Below are 23,653 nucleotides of genomic sequence, written 5' to 3'. Positions count from 1 at the left end.
GTCTGCTCCCGATTCACCGCGATTCGAATAAATAAATATTTAAAATTACAAGTTTGACCGTAAGCTTCATTTTTTTTAATGTCCTCAATCATAAAAAATGCTACAAGAACATGCTAAAAACTCCAAAAACACAATTTCCCTAGAATAGGTCTTTAAGTAAAGTCATTGGGAAATACATTTAACAACAAGTAATGGGAGGTATAGGGGGTGAACAATACTGAGAATCTTTTCTGGGTATATCGATACAGATATCGATATTTTTTTCTTTAAATTTTGTATTTTGGAAATACTGATATTTTTGTTAATTAAATGTAAAATAAAACACAGGACTGAGGCATAAACATGTTTAAAATAACAGCAATCTGTATTGAACATACATTCAATATAGAACATGTATATATATTTCAATACCACAGCTAAACACTTTTATTATGATTATTATTATTATTATTATTATTATTCCCTGAGCTCTCGTGTGACTCTCAATGAACCGGGGGTGTCATGGTGGTGGTGGGGGTTCTACCTCCCGCTTCAGGGCTTCATGATTGGACAGATGGAGTCACGTTGTCCGGGGAACTGCCGGGCTGATGCTGCACCATTGTTCCCTCGGCAGCCGGAAGAAGCGCTTGTCTCGGCGCTGCTGCATGCGGCAGTTGTGCCGGTTCCGAACCCGCAGCCGGCAGAGAACTGGAGGAGAACCACCGAGAGAACAGCCGACTGATGCTCTCATCGACATGAATGGTGAGTGAGATCAGAGCAGGAGTAATGTACATTTTTGTTCACTTAAATCTCTTATAGTTTTCTTTTTCTGCACACATTAATTTATTTTTACTTAAAAATGAGCTTCAATTATTAATACAGAGTGCCACATTTTCTGTTAAAAAATACTAAAACAAGAAAAATGCACTTTACAAGTTTTCATTCAGTCAATTTCACTGCAAAAAACAGATGAAAACCTAAAAAAATAATCAAATAAGTTCTAATTTTTGTGAAGTTTTGAACAGTTTCTGGCAGAACTTCTCCATCAGTGACTAAATCAAGATTAAAATGTTATGACAGCAGTCCTTACACAACCCGCAGCACTTTGCTTTATGAATGTAATCTTCTGAGTAATTTAACACTAGTGGAAGCAAAAAAATAAATAAACAAGAGTTTTTGTCTTCTTTGTGCCTCGCAGATCAAACGTGGGTTTCTGCAGGGTGACACATTGAGCTTCAAGGTAAGATTAGATCTCACCTTTTCTCTGTAAAATATCATGTTGCCCATCTTTGTGCCACCATAACTCACTGAATTCAAAGTGTGAGCAACTGTTGCTAAGATGCCACAAATACCCTCTGATGGGGAGATATGTGATTCAGTGTTGGAGCAGCCAATTAAAACAGCTGCAGATTTTTTTTTTCTTAAATTGTAAATTATTTTAATGTGAAACAACCATTTCGCTCCACGTGAACATGGCAGCTTCATCATTCAGCTCTTGTTCCTCCCTGAGCCCCTTCAGTGGAGAAAGAAAAAGGCGTAGAATGCAGCTACAACCACTCAAGCATTTCCATATCTGTGGTTTGAGATCTGAAAAGGTGAGGTTTTATTCTGTGTGTGTGTGTGTTTGGGGAGTTGGGCCCCTCTTCTTGCAACTGTGCGGTTTCCCTCCTCAATCCATCTGTTTCCTCGGTCTATCAGCAGCCAGTCCTCTACTGGGAGCAGAATTTAATTAGCGCACGTGGCGCAGAGTTAAAGGACATGGAAACGTTGAGTGTTTTTCTCTTTTTTCTTTTTTTGGGGGGTGAAAAGCTGCATCATTAAGATGACGGCTTATTTGAAGAGGCGATATGCTGGTGCTACACACTGTGGCGCAGACAAAGTTGATGACAGTGAACGCAGCAGCCCTTTTAAGATTTGCAGGGAAGGTGTTCCGGCTCAGCACTGCTGGAGAGTCTCTGTGCAGGAGGCTGACGTGGGTGACTCGTCTGCACACAAAAGATCACCGATGAATCATGCAGATTAACCTGCTTTGTTTCTTTAAATATGTGAGGGAGGGAAAAAAACATCGGAGGTGATATGGAGCTTTGAATTTAACCACATTTGGAGAAAGTTCAAAAAATTTTTAATTTACCATGAAAGAAAAATTAGTTTAATTTAGAATTTCAAAATAAAAGTCAATTTCTTTCGAATACGCTTTCCTTTCTAACCCTCCTCAATCCATTTAAATAAAAAAAAAACATATTTTATATACATTTAAATCAATTATGTTAAAAAAATACTCTCAAATACACAAAAATACGGAGTTTTCATTTTATTTATCCTCCCATCCTGCAGAATTTGTTTGTAAAATATGTCACCATTACCTCAGAATTAATACATTAAATTCAGATTTATTAACTGTTCAGTATTTATTTACTTCAGTGGTTCAGAAAAAAGTTACCAGGCAGTACATAATCTAGTTTTGTTCATCTCTGGAAAAAAAATAAAAATAAAATAAAAGCAATCCCTCAGTAATTTCAACATTTTTACTCGTTTATCTTTTATTGCTAGCTCATTTTACTCTACAAAAAAAGAACTATGTATGAATATTGGATGAAATCTACAGTCAGCAGCATCTGAGCTAATATCTACCTTCTAGATTATGAAGCTTTGTGAGTCTCAGCAGGGTTCAGGGCTCCAATTTAGGAGCTTTTGATGTGACTCTTTTTGTGTGTTTGGTTCCTTCCTGGCAGAGCTGCGCTGAGCTTTCATGCTCCAGGATTGCACTCTTGAGATGTTGCCATGACATCAATTTGGTAATGTTTTTTTTTTTTTTTTTTCTGTTAACAGCCTCTCAAATGTCACAAAAATACGACTCTTACTTCTGGTTAGATTGACGATGATGATGCTAATGTATGTTGTTGTTTATCACTAATGTAAATACATGACAGTTTTAATGGTACACAAACAGGAATGTATACTGTGCCATGAAAAATATTGATGTAAATGTCAAATACAGTTATGTAAGGAGTAAAAATGCATTTGTTTTTTTACAATCATGTAGACGTAAAATCCGTTAGAGAAGCTCTTGCTCATTAAGTCCCATGAATGTTCACACAATCTTGGATTAAGATCTTAAACCGACTTTTTCTAAATTAAATTTAATGGATCAAAATTAGGTGAGATCATATTAATGGTGTTGTTACATTTGGCAAAATTAATTAAAACTAAGATTTCACATCTACTATTCAGTCTCTGGAATTGGTTTGATGATATGGCTTATTTTAGACCAGGGGGTCAAACTTTCTTAACTTTTTAAAAAATTGTTTTGGTAATCTGTCTCATAAGAGAAAGAAATAACATGGAATTTGGACAAAGACATGCTAATTTTGATTAAAAATTAATGTTTTCATTTCAAAACTGTGACTTTTTTTCTTATTTTAGTGCCAACTGCACTGATGATGTCCCTCAGAGAAAAACACAAACTTAAAGAAATGCTGCGTTCATGTGCTCTTGGAATAATCGGGAAAAAAAAACACAGAAATAACACACACATAAAAAAAAACACACATGATGCAAATTAATTTTTGAACCTAGACAGAATTAAATGTTCCTATATTGCACCATTTATGGGGAGAAATCTGAAATAATGAGACGCAATAATTAGAATTATAAATATACAGTATGCTCTGTAGTTTGCCGTTTTTGACAAACTGATTTAGTTTATTGGAAAATGTTATTCATATGTGTGTTGTGTTGAAAATAAACCTATACTGCCTGCTGTTTTTTTATGTATCTAAAGATTATTTTTTCTGATTTTTTTAATCAATTTCTACAGAGTCTCATTGCACAAATACGCGATGAAGCATACGTTTCATTTATTTATTTATCTTTTTAATAATGCAAGGACAATCATTTCACAGTGGAATCACTTTTTTTCTTCCTGTCTTCTGACTCCACGGTGAAATCAGTTTTAGGTCCAGCAAATAAAACCCGATGTGCAACTGAATGGAGATAAATATGTCCGAGGCTGACCCCCATCTGTGATGCCATTCCAGAGAGTGACTCACTGAATGACGTTTGTTGATGCAGAAAAGCCCCAAACATAGTGTCGTGTCTTGAGCCAGAAATGTCTAAATCACAGTCACTTCATTGATGTTTCTCAAGAAATAAAAAATGAAAATGTTTAAACGTGCTTATTTAATGTCATTTCTAGTGAAGTGCATGTACATAAAGCATACAATTTAAAAAGCCTTTTTACAAATATCAAATTATCTGTAAAGCAGAAAGTGTGCATTAAAATAAAAAAAATGAACTCAAATTCAGCCTCTTTCAGACTGTAATAAATATAATTTTGACTTAAATAGTTTAAATAAATTGTACAAATAAATATGTTATGTGCCAAATAATATAAAGTATTTAATCTGCTAAAAATAAGCCACCTTCTCCCTTAAATATTTGTGTGTTTTTTGGCAAAATTATACTGACATAATGTATTTTAGTGTGTATTTGAGTAACATCTGAAAATAATACATAATAAAAAAGTGTTGTTCACATTTAGCCTTAAACATTTGCTTAATTTTTTCCTGATTCCCCCAAATGTGTGAAAATAAACGTGACACATTTTGATTTTATATGGAGTTCTACTATCAGAACATTTTTATAAATTCCTCCTTTAAAATATATATATCTTCCTGATAGATTCCAGAAGTAGAAATGATTCTTTTTCTGTTCTTAGATGTTTTTATTGATTTTTTTCTAGGGAAATGTGCTGAAATGTGAAAGGGTCATGCATCAAACAGTCAGCTATCAAAGTCCTGCAGTCTTACCATTAACAGCTTTCAAACCTCTCTCTTTTTTCCTTTCTCAGATAGCAGCCTAAATGTCATGCATAGAAAAGTTTAAGACCTTTAACACGATCCTGGTTATATATAAATGATAAGGCTCGTCTGCAGAAAATGAACTCCGCAGCTTTCCTCAGATAAAAGCGGCTCGTTCTCCATGAACTGCTTTGGCAGCTCGGTTTCTGCTGGCAAACTGGCTTTCGCTAACTTTCAGGTGTCATGGGAAAGTCGAGTCATAAATAAAATATATAGGCATGAATAATTTAGGCGTGCATTGTGATTGACACCAGGGTGAAAAGACTCGATTGTGCCTCCACATGAGTGGGATTTTGGTTATGACAAATCAGAGCATGAGCCTGAGTGCGGGTTGTTTGTCTGCATGCTTGTCTGCTGTTGTGTGTTTTGATCAGAGGAGGTGTTGAATGAGATGCGTGCATAATCATCCCTTCAGACGTTTTTTTCATTAAAATGCTGCCGGTGCTGTTTGGTGTGAAATATTTAACGGAATCTGGTCAAGAGTGAAAAAAAAGAAAGTTGAAAGAGCTCCTCAAGTTCTTGTGAGAATAGCAGGTATTTTTTCAGTCTAAGAGCTGCAAGCATTTGTTATTTAATGCATCTATGGTGGAAGTGGTGCATATGTGGTTGAAGGAGTGCCCTTCCCTCTAGTTGTGCGCTGTTAATCAGGAGCCGTGCTTCCTGTATTGTTCTAAGAGGAGGAAGAAGAGATCGATGACTGCCAGCCCCTGTAGCTGCAGAAGGAGAGAGGCTGCAGCAGGCATCGGCGGGCTGGAGCTGCTCCGTGTGCTGAGTGCTGAGCAGTGAGCTGCACCTCCCCTCCATCTCCTTCTCCTCCTCCCCACCCCCCTAACCCTCCACCCCTTTCATGTGTGTGGAGCAGATCTGTCTGCAGCCTCGGGCAAGTGCAAGTTAACAAATGTACAGAGCGAATGTGAAGTCTCATTTGCATAAATCTGTGGATGTCACCACATTTCGTTAAACGGATTCCTTTGTGTTTGATTGCAGGTTGTTTTTTGTGTCTTTAAATAATTGTAAAACGTCAGACAAAGACGAATAATACATGTGGCTCTAAGAAGATCCACACAGGTAGTTGTTCTGCTATTTATACATCGATTATATAATATAACAACCAGTTTCCATCTGATTTTAATTTGTATTGGCAAGAGTCTGGAGATACAATAAATATCACGATACATCTCAGTAGACAATATTTCCCTATTTTTTTAATTATGACTTAAGAATTATCTGAATATGAATACATTTTTCACAAAAATAAAATTGTTAAATACATGTCCTATTTATTAATCAGAACATTATCTTATTATCCAAACAAATTCATGGTGCTTTTCTTTATTTAGGAAATATTTAAGTGGAAAACAAAAGTTAGACTGAACTACAAGGTTTGCTTATAAATAATAGGGCTGCCACGAATAGTCTACTAATCGATCAATAGTCGATGACTAATTTAACAGTTGATTAGTCGTTACTTTATATTATACAGAGTATATTAAAGTTGAAAGTTATAATGGCATTCTGCCAGCTTTTTGGACTATTTTGGCAATTATTAAAGTGTTTTAGGCTAATTTGGCTAACATTTCAGCTACATGCTAGCTAATTTGGCTAATTTTGGATTTATTTTCAATTTTTTAGGCTAATTTGGAGTTTAGCTAATATTTCAGCTACATGCTAGCTAATGTGGCTAATTTAGGATTTATTTTCAGTTTTTAGGCTAATTTGGAGTTTGGCTAATATTTCAGCTACATGCTAGCTATTTGGGCTAATTTAGGATTTATTTTTCAATTTTTTAGGCTAATTCAGTTTAGCTAATATTTCAGCTGCGTGGTAGCTGTTTTGGCTAACAGGCTTTTTTCATTTTTTTAGGTTAATTTTGCATTAAACTAATACTTAAGATGTCTTTCAGCCTTTTCATCTTAAGAAAGCTTCAGATTAAAGAAGCCTCCTCTCCACAAAACCCGTCTCTACATATGTGAGTGAGGCGTTCGGGTTCTGTCCGTGGCTTGGACTCTCCACTGACATCATCTGTAGCTGTATAAACATCCAGGCCACAGCCTCTCCTCAGGGGAACCCGGATTAGACCCCAATCTTTATCTTCCTGCTTTTCTTTCTGCTGTTTATGGTCGGGTGTGACGACCTTGATGGATGAGTTTTACTCCCAACCTCCGACATGCTTCGAGAAGGAGGACCTTACTGTTGCAGGCTTTGCTTTTTCCTTATGTACCATCATGGCTTCAGTTTACTGGAATCTACTGGAAGTTGCAAAGATGAAATAAAATAAAAAAATGTCATCAAAAAGGAAAGAAAGAAAAGATCTGCCGTGCCATCTGTACTCTATCGGTCTGTTCTTCATCACACTTGCAGGCTGAGATGTTAGCAGCCATATTGAATGGCTTGGACATTTGGCAGAAGCAGACAGAACAAGGAAGCTAATTATCTGACAGTCTATATCAATCTATACTCAATCTGGCTCCTCCTCCTTACAGGAGAAGGCGATCTCCAAGCATATAGATGATCCTTAAAGGTCTGTGAATAAATCAGTTGAGAGCATTTTTAGGACTTCTAATGAACGGGTATTACTATTAGATTAGAAAATGTAAGTCAACAATGTGAATGAATTTATACCAAGCTGAATCTTAAATTGAACATTTACTATAAAATTATGATTTTTTTTTTATAACATGAACAGCTATTAGTTTCTTAGCTGTTTTTGCTTGAGAAAATACAAAACAAAACCTAAAAGGAATATTAATCTATAGCTTTGTTTAAAGTTCCACTTCTACAATATTTTTGTGTTCTAAAATTGTTCCCAGTGGTCTTTTAGTTTTAGGAGTTTGTCAGATATTTTCCAACTCCTTTCCCATCAACTCTCTCCCACTAGTGTACAGCCAACCTAACATTCCTGGTGCAACAAAACTGTGGAGTGATATCGCCATGTTCTTTATTGATGTCCTCCATCATCAGAAAAGTGCCGCAAGAATATGTTAAAAAAAACTGTTTTCCTCAGAGTGAGTCTTTAAAATATTACTTTGTCAAAAACAAGTTTTTTTTTAAATAAAATGTTCATCTTGAAATGCTTTAAAAGTTTATTCTGCATAATTCTATGTCTGACTGTTTTGTTTGCGCTGCTTGACAGTTTTCTTGACATTTAGTTTTTCCGTTTATTACCAATTAATAGTCAAAAACTGAGAGGTTGATTGATTGCTTTAGCAGGCTGCAGTGTATGTTAGTCACATCAATATACAAAAAAAAGAAAAAAAAATGCTTCCCTTACTATATTTTATTTAATGCATAAACAATTTGAGACCCTTTAACAAAGATAACTTCTGTTGTAAGGCTCAGTTGATCAATAACTGTTTTCCACATTAAACCGTCTTGATCTGGGTGATGAAATAGATTAAAGATGCTTACATCTTTATCTAATTTGAGAGTATGGCTAAGCTGAATATTTATCAGGATAAGAGCTCTAAGGAAGGTGAGAAACAAGGTGGGTGTGATGAATCTGTTAACTTTTGTTTCTCTCTGAGGAGTCACAGAGATTCTATCTTTTTTGGACTATAACTAAATTGTTTTTGTGTTGTTTTAAGGTCACATGTACAACCATCACCTGTTACGTTTGTGCAGTTCGAATGGCTCTCATGAACAGTTGACCCAAATATTAGAATTCTACATTTGACCTCAATTTCAACATGTCTACTCCAAAAAAGGAAGGTCATTTCTATATCTTTTCGTATTTTTTTTTACATTTCCTGGTTCGTTTTTTTCCGACTAAAAAGCCTCTTGAAACCAGAGCAAATATAGGTCACCATCTCAATGGTGCAATGAAAGAATCTTTCCCGCTCATGTTTTGCATTTTTATGTAATATGGCAGCATGCACAGTACATGTGATTCTTCTGCACAATGACAGAAATGCAGATAATTATATTTATTAATAAAATTCAGCTATTATTGAATTAATTTGTTTATATTCTTATGTACACACTTTTAATACTTAGCTGAAAACACAAATATATACCGTATTTTCCGGACTATAAGTCGCGTTTTTTTTCATAGATTGAATGTCCCTGCGACTTATACTCCAGTGCGACTTATANTTAAATGAAAAAAAAATCAAACAAAGACATCCTGTCTTCTATTCCAAACACTAATTAAATATTAAAGATTTTTAGAAAACACAAACGATGTAATGGGTCTATCAATTTATCCCCATAATGTTAAGAATTGTGACACATAAAAGCCTCACATAATGGCTTAATGTCCCTTTGTCTGTAAAATATGAGCTAATCAAGACTTCAGAAAACCCATAAAAACAGGAAAAACACAATGCTTTATCACATACATTAATTACTTCCTTTGAAAAGATTTTAAGATTTATAGTTTCTCGAAACAAAGCCTTTTAAAATCCCATAGGTTTAGTAGAGAAGAAAAGAGTAAAACTGATTTTTAAAATATATTTTTTAACATTGTAAATTCTGCTGCAGTTCATTCTTCAAGCATGCAACTGAATTCTACCAGGTTACCGGTGTTTCCCTGGCTTCCTGTGCACAAACCACATTTTTTTAAATAACTATTTCTGTCCAAGGCTGATAAGAACCCACAAGTTTTACTCTATTATCCTCGATATTCTGCAGCTAACACGTCTGCAGAATATTCTAGTTTCTCTTTTTTTATGTGAGGCGGTTATAAACACTTTGGACAAAAAAACACTGACTGCTGAGTTTATTTTTATAGATAGAGGAGGTTTTAGGTCATGGAGACAGATTAAGTTTATAAAAGAAGAACATTTATTTTAAACAAGAAAAAAAAACATTTTTTTCTACAAACTACATCTTTTTTCTTTTTTAGTTGATAGAAACATTTTTCACTTATTTGATTTGATTGATTTATTTCAAGAATTACATATAATTAAATACTGCAAATAAAAAAATCCAAAACACAGATATAGAAACCTAAAGCATATTAATGAATGCATCAATTAGAATATTTAAAAATAGAAGATGATACCATCTTTAAAAAAAGTAAATAACTTTTTTTGCAGATCATGCAACAACTAGCTTGAGTTAAATGTTCAGTATAAAAATATTTATAATTTATTTATATAAATAAAAATAATTTTACCATTGTATTATATTGAAAGATGTTTTAATATTCAGGCAGAGTTTTTTTTTCTAAGTCAATTATTCTGGTATAGACTTGGGATATATCGCGATATGTATCGTATCATCAGACACAGGTTGGGATACATATCATTTCGCCAAATTCTTGCCATATATAGTGAAAATTAAGTTTCTTTGTACATTTTCTTAAATTTATGGATACATTGTTTGAGATCATTGCATTACCTGTTCCAGAGTTTAGTAAAACTCGGAAACTTTGTGGTTTTTATCAGTTTAATCCTGAAATTCCTACATCCCCCCAGTTTGGTTTTTGGATTTGAAAAATAAGTGTTTGTATGATCAATATAACCAGCTGTGTATTTATATGATAATTACTATACATGTGCCACACAAAAGATTAAATAAAATCGACAACATTTTCACTTGGATGCAAGTTTGTTGTTAATTTAGAATTTAAAGTCATGTTTTAAGTGACAAAAAAACAAATATTTTCCCTAAAAAAATGTGGTTTAATTTATCAGTAAGATGGTATAAGCCTGTGTAAAATAATGATAGAAAGAGATTTCTTGAAATTCTCTGGTATTATTCCACTCTAGCACAGCAAAACATCATTTGAAACTGCAGCCACTACCCTGTGAAGCTTTTTGATAATCCACTGAAGGATGAAACAGGAAAACGCTTTTTTTTAATTAAGACCACTGGCGTCGAGTTCAATTAAAGTTTGCAGCCCAAATAATTATTTCTTGAGGATAATCCCAAACAATCTTGGCTTTTTATCCTCCATGTTGTTTTCTTATGAATCCTCTAGTTTGCATGGAAACATTTTTTTGCTTTTTGGTGATTTCTAGTTTTCTCCACAAGCTTAACAGCCAGTAAATTCTGAGAACTTCTTTGTATTCTTGCAAGTAGATCAAACTCTTCACATAATATAGGTATTTTGTACGATAAGGGGATGGAAGTGCGTCGTGTTGAATATCTGTAGGCTATTTTCTGTGCATTCAGCATAAATCTCCAGTGGAGTTTTATTTTGAAAGGAACTTGTCTGTGCTTCTGTCAAGATAAAAAAAAAAAAGTTAAATATGGAAAAAAATATTACCATCATAATTTAATTATTGTAAATATTTATGAGGCACATTTTATAAAAGAATGTAAAAATGTTCTGAAAAACAGAGATGAAGTGTATTTTTTCTTTAAAAATTGAGGTTTAACTTTTGGACAGTAATAAACCGGAAACCCTTTAGTGTTAAAAACTGCAGTTTTCTGCTTTAGAACTATTACATAAACTTTATTTCATGATCCTTTGATAAGAATGTTTTTATTTCTTCATGCAACCTTTGGGTTGCTACTTTATAATGACCACATGCTCAACAAGCTGTTGTGGGAGAAAAAAAGAAGAATCAAAGGGTAACTCTACCCTATAAGGAAGTGCTGGACCTTTTATGTTGATATATAATCCAACTGAGAGCCAGAATGTGGCTCCTTGACTGCACTGGCTGAGGCCCCACTAACTCTTCAGCTGAACTTCCTGCCATAGGAAGCATCAGGAGCACAGTCATGACAAATCCTGTCAATTTCCATCTTATCTGCACTATTTTGGGGGAAAACTATCAAATCACGATAGAACCCTGTGTGCATTTCTCTCTTGCTCCAGTTTCACACTGCCCCACATTTTCTCCCCTCATCAATTCCTTTAAAAACGATGCCCCTCTCCAAGCACACAACCCTCTCCCTCCCCGCTCCTTGCCCTCCTCCTCCTCCCCTCTCAAGCTCGTGTTGGTAAAAATATCTGCAGACAGCAGTAGCAGAGGCACGCCTGACTCTCTCTCTCTCAGACATCCCACCCATGTGATCTCGCAGGCTGCCTCCGCTCCTCTCCAGTCAGGCTCCTGCCTTTCTGCCGGCTGCAGCTAATGAGCCTTTGTGTGGAGCAGGAGGGAGCAACACGGTGACAGAAAGGGGAGTTGAAGTGAGAAAGTCTACCGTCTTGCAGCAATAAAGCATATGGGCACAGACAGAGCTGGAAAATTACTAGTCTCCCTCGTACTCCTTCCTCATGCCCGTGGAGCTCAGGGGTCACTGCAAGTCGGGCAAAACGGGAATCTCGTCATTCTTCTTCGAATTACACCGTTTGTGACTGGGTGGCTGCCCACTCCGTGAGAAGAGGTGACGGGAGTCACTCCGTCAGCGGATACAGGTCAGTTGGTCCTGCGGGCACACGCTCACAAGTGTCATGAAGTCAGAGTGCGATTGATGTGACATGACTTGCTCCAGATGCCAAAGGCTGGCCGGCATCACTTGGGATGACTTTCAGATGTCTCGTGGCTTTGCTGTGATATTGGAAACTTTGTGAATGACGAGGGGGTCTTTTGTGATGCGAGGGTGAGCACTGGAGTTATGGACATTCAGGGAGGGGCTTCCCAAGCTGCATTTTTTTTTTTTTTTTTCATGGATCCGGTCCCTTTTCCAAGAAATGTGCAGCCGAAATGACTGCTACACCAACAAGAGACAAAGAAAACGCTGCGGAGAGGAGCAGCGAGCTTTTTTTCTTCCCCTCTTTATTTGATTTTGTCATGATGGAAGAGGTTCCCCCTCAATGATGTCATGCCTGTTCGGCATCAGAATCCCACTTTTTATGCTGTCATGAGAGAATGCAGATAAACTAGAAACCCATTCATCTTAGGAGGCTGAATTTGCTCCAGCCTTAAAGGAGCTTTGTTGTCCTCTTCCACTGTACAGTACTAGAAACAAGGCCATATGGGGAAGTACTAGTTGTGAAGGTACATCAAAATCTCCATGGAAACCACTTTGGGTATCAAAGCCTAGTGCAGCATCAGCTAGGGGCAAACCATGCAAGTACGGTTCCAACAATAAAGTCTAATTAGGACCCTCACGAGGAAATGGACTGAAAATTGCACAGGTCATCTCTGTTGGAAATTTCCACTCCTGCTTGGCAACAAACTGGAAGAAATGTGTGTCTGATGTGAGACTGGCAGCTTTTCTTGGTCCAGTTTTGAAACCTCACAAGCCAGAGTTATGTAATGCGCTTTCTTCCTCTATAGATAGATAATCTTTGTCTCACTCGTTCAGAAGTGAAAGGTTCAGCTTCCTCTGACAGCAAACGACAGTCCCCTCAGGCTCAGCTTTCACTTCTAATTTTTTCTCTTCTGTGGAAAAAAAAATCGTTTCAATTTGTTCTATCCACTTTTTTTCTCACACGGAGGATGCCTCACATTCCTTGGTTGTAGCTGTTGACTTTGGAGGATCTCCAACTGCTGGCTGTGCCATGTCACTGCGCTGAACAAGCACAGCCTCCAGGGAACAATGACCCTCTTGCTGGCAGCACTAAGTCCTCCTGTGAGCTGCACCTCTCTCACAGGCAAAATTTGCATCTGTAATAACCAGATAGAGGAGCCCAGATGAAATACGGAGGCTGTTTGTGAATGAAACTCCCCCACAAGCTGCTCTGGCAGATAGACAGTGCGGCTGGTTGAAGATGCGTGTCTCCACTGATTCCAGCTTCTAAGAGTGTGGGAGAAGCTGCCAGTCACACTGCAGCGTTATTTTGAAATGTGACATGGTGTTCTAGTTACTGCTTTTAAAACAGGGGAACGCAAACTCTATGCAATTAAATACATAAAAGGAGGATTTTTCAACGGTATTGAGCGAGTCACACAATAATACAGTCCATTACACACTAAAAAAATGGTGGTATGTTATTGAAAAGCATAAAAATAAATGAAAGGATATGCTTTTTCTTAATTACAGTGCATTCGTTTTACATGGGCCTGTATTTGTTTAATTGCATCATCAGCCAGGAAGAGTTAATGGACTCTGCATTGACATTGAAGTCTTCAAGACCATTTAAATGGCTGCAAAGGTGGACACAACATCTATTTCTTAGGATTTTATTGGATGCTGATATGAAAATAATGAAGCTACATTATTCTTGTAAAGCTTTACGGTTCTTGACTATTGCTTGCATTAGTGGAAGAATTTATGATCAGTTAGTTGCACCTTTTATGGATTTTTTTTATTTCTTTTTTCTCAGCGTGTTTCTGAAGCTGCTTTAACCCGAGGCTTTTCCTTTCTCTTTTTTTGTTGGAAGCTCTCCGACCCAAGAGAGTCTCATTAAAGATGCAGAAGATAGGGATGAAGCTGTGTAGCACTTTATGTTAATAGTGTTGTCATACTTGAAAAGCTACACGGAAGAGCACCTGTTAAAAAAATATGACGTGACATTTTAGTCAGGATTTTTTTTTTTCTGTTCGCATCTATTTTTTTTAATAAACCGCTTTAAACGAGCTTCCTCCGAAACAGTATTTAATTAGCAGCTTTCTCCTTCCCTCTCCATGCTCCTCTATGCCAAGGTGATCAATGGCCCAGGGAATGCCTGGAAGCTGGGATGGTAGAAAGAGATTTTCTGTTGTGTGAGTGCGAGAGGTGAGGCTAAAGATGCCCCTAAACTTGAGATGAAATAATTTGTGGGCCCCTTCTCTGCTGTCTTCCTCGTTTCAGGTGCAGAATCCGGCGGGCCATGAGCGGAATACTGAAGAGAAAATTCGAGGAGGTGGAAGCCTCCTCCTCCTCCTCCCCGTGCTTGTCTGCACGGGAGTCAGATGATGAGGTCTCCTGCAGCGAGAGTGGGGATAGCAGCGACAGTGTCAGCCTCTCTGCCACAGGTCATTTCACTCGTGAGTGTCTTGTACGCACAGATTATTCCCAGTGTGGCAAATTAGCTCCATTGACAATAAAAAAAATAATAAAATAACGAATGTCATCAAATCAGAGGAAACTAAGATAAAACAGAGAGATTTTTAATCAAGATGAGTGAGCCCGATTTTGTAGCTCGCAGTCATTACAGGATGCAGCTCAAAGAAAACAAATCTGTCAGCTGATGAGAAGCACCATATGAATTGAGAATTGAGATTGTGCATTAGAGAGGAGAAGCTGGTGCTGCTATAAAGGGGCAGGCAGCCTCTCATTAGAAGGAGAAACAGTGTGCAGGCCCTGCAAGATGAATGAACTGGTGTCGTCAGAAGCTGTGTGTGCAATGCACTGTACATGCACTGTGGATGAACTGCTGTGGAGGAGAGGGGCAGCGGCCGTGCACTAATGCTTTATTCCATCGCATCCAGGTATCTGTTTGAATAAAAGCTTTAGTTTCAATAAGCAGCCTATATTTGAAAAAAATAATAGTTTAATAAAACTGGCTAATTGTTTTATTATCTCTTTATGTCATTCATAAAAAAGTGAATTATTTGATGATTTGATTTGACATAGCCATTTTCAAACACAAAATAAACGACAGACATAAAAAAATCAACATAAATGTGCGTGAATATGGAAGCGGAAAACAACCTGACCTACTTTTTTCTTAATCGTTTTCTCGTGATAATGAGATCCACTATCTCATTATCGCAAGAAAACTACATTTGTTTTCTCATGATAACCAGATAATGAAAAATATACTGTCTCGATTCTCTGTAGTCTGTCTCTTTTTTCCGTACTGAGATGCTGAGGCTTTACGTGTTTTAAGTCTCTTTATTTTGTGGTTAACAAGAAAAACAGCAGAAGAAAACACCACAATAAAAAAAAAAAACATTTGTGCTGTGTGGGAAAGGGAGAGGGGGGCACTACAGTATATTCATCAGTATCTCGTTATCACAAGAAAACAAATCTTATTTTCTTGTGATAATGACATAGTGAATCTTGTTATCATGAGAAAACTGTCCAGAAAAAAAAAGGTTTTCTGTTTTCGGCTTCCGTACTCGAAAAAGAAGTAAAACGTAAAAATTCTACATTATCTTGTCATCACGAGAAAACAAAATTCTTGTTTTCTCGTGATAATGAGATAGTGAATTTTGTTATCATGTCAAAAAAAAAAAGTAGGGTAGGCCATTTTTGTTTTCCATACCAATAATGAAGTAAAACATATAAATTCTTAATTATCTTGTCATTACGCGAATACCTAATTTCCCCTGCTCTCCTGATAATGAGATGGTGAATCTCGTTATCACAAGATAACGCTAAAAAAAAGTAGGTTAGGCCGTTTTTGGCTTCTGTACTCGAAAAAATAAAAAAAATAATTAATTCTTCATTGTCTCGTTATTTTGTTTTCTGGTGATAATGAGATGGTGAATCTCATTATCACAAGAAAACTCCCCCCCCCCCAAAATGTACAATGTGCTGTTTTCGGCTTCCGACTTAAAAAAGAAGTAAAACATATTCATTCCTCATTATCTCATTATGGCTAGAAAACATAATTCTCCTTTTCTCGTGATAATGAGATAGGGAATTTGGTTATCACGAGAAAATGTTTAAAAAAGAAAAAGTAGGGTAGGCCGTTTTCAGCTACCCTTCTAAAAAAACGAACTAAAATATATTAAAATAATTTCTTGCTATATTTTATGCAATCATTTTCACATTGTAACGTAGATTATAATTTGAATAAGCACAAAAAATTGAAGAACAGAAAACAACTAAACTATAACAAAAAGCATTTAACAACTTCCCAGATCATTATTGTTCTGGTGGGCTTCTCAATTTTCTTGTTCTAATTAAAAAAAAAACAATAATATAAAAATTTAAATTGTATAACATTTTTTACTAATTATGGTACTTTACTCATTCTACAACCTTACCCCAAAAAAGAGAAATTCCCATATTTATTTGTGCTGTTCTACCATTTATTTATTTTTATTTTTTTAGTAAATATTCCTCTTCTCCTTCCTGAAACAGTTTTTCTGTGTTCTGTGGAAGTTTTTTTTTTATATAAATAGTTTGCAACAAAATATATTTTATTATATCTATAACTTTTAAGAGTTTTGATTTATAGAATAAAATGCTCATAATAATTGTATGAATTGTTCTACATGGCTTGTTTTTGTAATGTGCATTGTGGCCCCATACCTCGATACCATAGTTAAAGTAGGGCAGTACAAGCACACAATATAATATGTACCTTTGATTGTAATTGAGAACCTTGTTTATTATTACTATGCTTTTTCTGTTCAACCTAATTATTTAATTAGTCACCGAAAAAAGAACATTTGTACTATAAATAGTTTAAAATGTCACATGTGTTGTAGCTTGGAAATAATTGATTCAATTATTTACCACACTTTTTTTTTTTTTTTTTTTTTTAGAACTGCACAATATTCTTGTGGGCAAACACGCTTTTTGTCACAACAAGGGAGAAAAATATTTAATTTTGCTTGAATTTGATATGAAAATTTGGAAAAAACAAATGCATTTATTTTTTTAAAGTTTACTCAGGAGTGCTTAATTTTCCACAAAGATTGCACCTAATTTACTTTATAACTCTTTGATTTTAAGTTGTGATGATTCCAATACTGTATTATTGTTATTTTGTTTTATGACGTCTGCTGCTGACCTCTTGGCCAGGTCACCTTTGCAAAAGAGATCTTGATCTCCGTGGGTTAATTCCTGGTTAAATAAAGGTTTAATATAAAAAATAAATATAAGATCTCATATAAACTGACATAAACTGCAGTTTGCATTTGCACATCAACTCTGTAAGAAACTTAACTGCTGGCTGTAATGACAGAGTGCATGTACAAATCTTTTGCTTCCTTTTTTATGTGCGGCTGTAGTAGATTACAGTGCTTTCATCCTCGCCGTTCTCACCCATATTGCAGTGAAACAGTCATGCAGAAGCAAAACAATTATCAGCCCCACTGTTGCCTGGCAATCATAACAGTGGGTTAAAATACCCAAGCTCGGTTCAAATCCACAGACTTTGTTTACAAAAACCCCCACAGATGGAAGCTGGAAATAGAAAAGAAAATATTGGAAAATCAAATATGAACTAAAGAATGACATTTGAAAAAAACTTAAAAGGAGAATAAATTAATAAAAAAGAAACAAAAATAGAAGGTAAATATAAAAAAGAAAAATGCTCAGAAGTTAATTAGTTGCTAATACAAATAATGAATGGATTGGTGGCATGTAGGTCGCTCACGCAGTTGTTTTTCTGCAAAGAAATGCAAGAAAAAATTTGACTTCTTGTTATGTAGATGTATTATTAATCAATTTAGACTAATCATACCTTCAAATCTGCTAAATCCAGATATTTTGCATCTTATTTCCACCTCCTCTCAGCATTTCTTCGTGTGACAGTGCTACAGCTGTAATGAAATCCATTGTTTGCTGGTGGAGGAGAGCTGCAGGAACCAGATGGTTTCTATTTGTCCTGTCTGCCTGATGAGTGGGGTGGAGTGGGGGGGTCTGCTTCTGAGTATGAACCAGTGCTCTTCCTCTTTGGGCCAGGCAGGGGATTATTTATGCTCCGACGTTGCCCTCCTCTTTGCACCTCCCCCCGTAGTGCTTCTTCTTAAAAACTGTCCACTGGGGAGATGCATGCCAAGTTAAAAGCCTGGAAAATCTGTGCTAAGTTAGAGGAAGGTTGCTGCATGAAAGCCATTTTAAGTATGATTTTGTTCAAAAAGCCGTTTTTGATGTTAAAGCATAAATAATAAACAATTAAAAGGAAGCAGTGCTCAAGTGTCCTGGATTTGCAGCTTTAATTATTTCCAAATGGCGCTCGTCATCAACGGTATCCTGTCTTTACAGCTGACTCAATACTGAAGCGAGAAAAGCGTCTGCGAACCAGGAGGGTGCACTTCGAGAATGTGACGGTGTACTACTTCGTCCGGCGGCAGGGATTCACCAGCGTACCCAGTCAGGGGGGCAGTACGCTGGGCATGTCCAGCAGGCACAGCTGGGTCAGGCAGTACTCTTTAGGAGAATTTGCTCTGGAGCAAGAGAGGATCCACAGAGATATGCTCAGAGATCATCTGAAGGAGGAGAAACTCAACTCTATCAAACTGGAGGTATGACAAACAAGATTTCCTTCTGACGTTTCTTTAAATATATCTCACTAACTGGTATTTGCTAAACACATGATTTATATTTTCTGAACTGTCCATGCAGTATTATTATTTTTTTCTTTTTTTGCCCTCGAACTTAATTAAATTCTTGATAATCACTCAGGTTGCAAACCAGCCTCATTACTTTCATTGCATCTAAGTTTTTAATTAAAAAAAAAAATTCTGTCCCCAAAAACAACCTAAAGATAATAAAGGTGGTAACCAGTATTAGTTAAAATCAGTTTACAGACTGTAGCTAAGAAGTTATCACTGCTGCAAAAAAGTTGATTTGGGGAAAAAAAAGTGACTTTCAACTGTGTTTTTTTCTTAAAGTTTTCAAATAATCTAGAATTAATTTTTCAAAAGTTTGCACAAGTTTTCAGAGGTTCACAATCACGTGCACGCTATGAGTTTTCTCCCAGGAGCTTTCAGTAAAAAATAATCTGTTCTCCACTTCAATCTGTATGTAAGAGACTCCTCCTCCTGTACCGGTAATTATAATTTGGATCTACTTTCAGTAGAAAAAAAAAGGAAAAATAACTGAGTCGTGGGATATAAGATATGTTTTTCACTTTATAACGAACCTGTATGGTGCGTCCACCACCAGGACGAGTGTTTTCCACAAGTAAAAGAAAATATTCTCTCATGTAAAATCATACATTTTATGAGTTGAGCTGTTGTCGTCTTTTTTTTTACCCTTTGGTTTTGCTCATTTCTGCTGATTTCAGCCGTTCAAATTCCATTCAAATACATTTTGCTTCAAGACTCATTACTGTGAGGAATCCAGGAGTTAAACGTTACCCAAACTACTTAAACTTTTTATTTCTCAACAGATAAGTAACAGAGCTGTGTAAAGAACAAACCTTCTTATTCTGGATGCTTATATATATTTACTGTTAAAACTAAAACTTAACAGTTTTTCACAAAATTGAATTAAAACTTTGAAATTTCAATAATAATTCATCTATATTTACATTATTAGATTAGAATTTGCTATTTGCAACATATTTATTTCTTTATTGAAAGACTGACAGACAGATGGAGATTTTGTAATACAAATTTTAATTGCAAATTGTATCTAGTTTAATTAGCAAACGAGTATTCTAGTGTTTACTAAGACAAAACAAGGACAATTTCTATATTTAAAAATACTATATATTTTTAAGAGCTTTGTATTTACCCATAATCTTTCTTTAACTCATAGAAAAATCCAATCATCTTTTATTTGGTTTTTTGTTGTTGTTTTTGCTTAATTATAAGGATAGTAATGGTAAGATTTAGAGTTTGGCACAATAAAAAAAATGAAAATCCTTAATAGAAAGTTTCAGGTTTCTTTGGTCAAATTTTTTGTTTAATTTTGTTTGTGCCTTTTTCAGTTTAAAAATGCACTACATGAACTCGTTTAAATTATTTTGAAATCCATGTTTGATTCTGTGATTTTGCAGCTGACTAAGAACGGCACGGTGGAGTCTGAGGAGGCCAACACTCTGACAGCAGAGGACATCTCTGACGATGACATCGATCTGGACAACACGGATGTGGACGAGTACTTCTTTCTGCAGCCTCTCACCACAAAAAAGCGACGAGCACTTTTGCGCTCCTCGGGAGTGAAGAAGATCGACGTGGAGGAGAAGCACGAACTTCGGGCCATTCGCGTTTCAAGGGAGGACTGCGGCTGTGAATGCAGAGTTTTCTGTGACCCGGAGACCTGTGCATGCAGCATCGCAGGAATCAAGTGTCAGGTAAACTCACTGACACACAGATCAGGAGTTTGATAATTAGACCTTTTTCACGGTGACGTCAGACACAATGGCGACAGGGCTGAAAATTAGAATAGTTACTTCCAGTTTACAAGTTTAGAATGGCAAAGCTGCCAAGTGAACGCTGTTTAGTACAATTTCATGTAAATAATACAAAGTAACCTTATCAATTTCAACAGAAAAATGTACAATAATTATTTTATGAATGTCCTTCTGAACTGTATTTTAATTTCTTGTCTCAGATCGTTCTCAAATCTAAATACAAATTTGAATAATCCTTCAATATTTGAGGTTTTATTGAAAATATCTACCTTTCCTGTGAACAGATATTCTTCTAACGGGTTCTATTTTGCTTGATGCTATTTGTCATGTGTTTTAAGTGTGATAAGCACAATTTTTTTCATTTTGGCCACACGTCATAGGCACAGCCAAGATGCACATTGATGCATGTTGACCACGTGTGTTTTAACTGCGTCTGAGGCTAAACTTAGTTGTTGCAATAAGGGTATTTGTTGTTTTTATAAGGGGTAATTATAAAAATAGGAATATATTGGGAATATATTTTTTGACGGTTTTCAAATTATTTTCATCTTTGTTTGCCTTTATTATCCTTCAGGGATCAGACATGGTTATGAGGGGAGCTAAAAAAGTAACGTAACAGTTATTAGTTTTTCTGTATTGTATTTTCTTACTTTAGCTCTGATTTGAGGGATTTTGCGAACATGGAAATGTAGGCAACTTTAACTGGTCAGAAAAGATCTTCTGCTGCTCTACGTCTCATCCCCGGCGTAGGAAGCTAGTGTTAGCATTAGCATAAATTAGAATAAGAAAATCCTAATTACCTTTAAACAAGCAGCCTTCAGTGAAGTACGTGTAACTTTCGTCAAACTATGACCAAGTTGTCAGACAGAAATAGTCCACGACTTAATACCGTCCATACGATTTTGGGGAAGCAGCTGTGCAGCATTCTACTGACTTTGATTTGTGAACAATCTAAACCAGGAAGTTGTCTAAAAGGTCTATTCAATTTAACATTTAAATGCCATTCCTTTTCTTTTTTTTTTTTAGGTGGACCGGATGTCGTTTCCGTGTGGCTGTACGAAAGAGGGTTGCAGCAATACAGCTGGAAGAGTCGAGTTTAATCCCATCCGCGTCCGTACTCATTTCCTGCACACCATCATGAAGCTGGAGCTGGAGCAGAACCGCGAGCAGCAGCAAACGACTCCAACCAACGGCTATGGTGGAGAGATCGGTGAGCTGGGAAGCGGAAACCCCTTCGTTCAGCCACAGCCCAGACTTCAGTATTCTTTGCCAGACTCCGTCCCACAGACGGCTAGCATGCACCTGGACGCTGCGGACGAGATGGAGGAGCCATTCGATGAAGACGAGGAGGACAATGATGAGGAGGAGGAGGACAATGAAGAAGACGAGGAGGATGGGAGCAGTGTGTGCAGCAGGCTGTCTGACTCCAGCACCCAAAGTTTGGCCAACAGTGACTCTGAGGATGAGGAGGACGAGAAGACTGAGACTTTGGAAGGCGACATATCAAACCCAGCGGTTTCTCACTCCGAGGTGACTCCCTTGACTTCTGCGGCGTGCTACGGTGACGACAACCGCCTAAATGGATATTTAATAAACTCTCCCCCCAATGAGTATTATCAGCTGAGAAACTCCAGCGGCGGCTCTAACGGACCGACCAGTCAACCCGCTGAACCGTACGCTTTGTCGTTCCAAGCGCCAGTCAGCAACAGCAACACGGCCCAGACGCCGTTCAGCCTGACCGCTGATCAGTACGCAGACTACTCCCACCAGAGGGAGGAGCAGTACGCAGCCTGCCACCACTTCACCCCAGCCAACCCCGTGGCCTGCTACACCCCAGACCAGAAGAACAAGCTGTTATCCACAGCGGGGTTTGTGGAGCAGAACCACAACCAGTTTCAGAATTACTTAAATAATACTAATAATAATAATGATCCAGGTTCTTACAGCAGCGCATGTATAACAGCTGAACAGCCTCTGCAGAACTCTGGTGTTAATGGACATTCTGACTTGACCTTAATAGCAAACAATCCTAAAAACATCCCTTTATCAGACCACTGCCCTGAGGTCACAGCCATTTAAACAGAATCCGTCCTTTAAAAATGTTCCTACTTACCAGGAGCTCTTTACTTTTATTTAATTCGATGAATGTCTTTTATTTTGAAATGATCCAACCTTAAGTTTCAAAAGTTTACAGGATCGAGACACATTTTCATCTGTGACTATGAAGCCATATTTTTTTGAACAAAACTTCACCTCGTTTGCTTAAAAGAACAGATTATTGCAACCATAAAACAAAATCCCACAGTTTATCTCATACTTTTGCAATGTGTTCTGTAAATCCCTGCGTGACGTTCTAGTTTGAAGCCAGCACTGGACTATAGGTGAAGGTTTTCTGTCTGCTTTGTGTCAAATGTGCAAAACAGGTTTCCTATCATTGTTTTATTGATGAATTCTACATGTAACTATTTATTGTAAATGCTTTGATAAAAGTACGCATGCTGTTATGGAATCACATTTGACAAATTGCATATATATATATATTTAGACATATATATGTGATACTGCGCTGTGGACATCTACATTTCTGCTCTTCTTCTGTGTCATGACTAGATGTCTAAAAAAGCTTGAATACTCCGGACTTCCTATTCTAAACACAAATTAGGATTTTGTTATTTTTAATTCTTCTGCACTTATGGTGAGCCAATAGGATGCAGCTCTTTTTAAATTATTGTTTCTTTAAGAATCCCATAAAAATGACTAAGATCTTCATTTATGGAAAACCAAAAAGTAAATATTAAGCCTTTTTTCTGACTGATTCCACTTATTTACCTAGAAATATGTTGTTTAGGGAAAAAAAGGCAAGTGTGAACAAATGTTAAAAGTTGACAAAAGTTCAACTGTCAAAACATTGACTGTACTTGGCCAGCAAATGTGGCCAACACTTATTTCCAATTTTGTGAGAATAATAATACAATTTTTAAAGTTTATAGAGGGAAAAAAAAAGACTTTG

At 36.5% G+C, this 23,653-nt stretch overlaps 1 protein-coding gene across 3 annotated transcripts; it reads left to right on the top strand.

Moving 5' to 3' along the window:
* The first annotated feature begins 436 nt into the window (after window positions 1-436).
* Window positions 437-23,647, top strand: csrnp3 (cysteine-serine-rich nuclear protein 3). Of its 3 annotated transcripts, none has more exons than XM_024286127.2 (6): window positions 437-741; window positions 1,178-1,219; window positions 14,469-14,632; window positions 18,546-18,805; window positions 20,287-20,583; window positions 21,670-23,647. In XM_024286127.2, exons 3-6 carry the CDS (start codon window positions 14,488-14,490, stop codon window positions 22,720-22,722), a joined length of 1,755 nt encoding a protein of 584 aa, XP_024141895.1. In that variant the 5' UTR covers window positions 437-741; window positions 1,178-1,219; window positions 14,469-14,487; the 3' UTR covers window positions 22,723-23,647. The 3 variants fall into 3 exon arrangements, with proteins under 3 accessions (XP_024141895.1, XP_024141893.1, XP_024141894.1); XM_024286125.2 differs by having other exon boundaries at window positions 14,469-14,644; XM_024286126.2 differs by lacking the exons at window positions 437-741; window positions 1,178-1,219 and adding an exon at window positions 11,418-12,147 and having other exon boundaries at window positions 14,469-14,644.
* The last annotated feature ends 6 nt before the right edge of the window (window positions 23,648-23,653 follow it).

This window comes from Oryzias melastigma, linkage group LG21 (assembly GCF_002922805.2).
Source record: "Oryzias melastigma strain HK-1 linkage group LG21, ASM292280v2, whole genome shotgun sequence".
In the NCBI taxonomy this organism is placed as follows: Eukaryota; Metazoa; Chordata; class Actinopteri; order Beloniformes; family Adrianichthyidae; genus Oryzias; species Oryzias melastigma.
The sequence above is the reverse complement of the archived record's forward strand: the minus strand, read 5'-3'. Positions and strand labels throughout refer to the sequence as shown.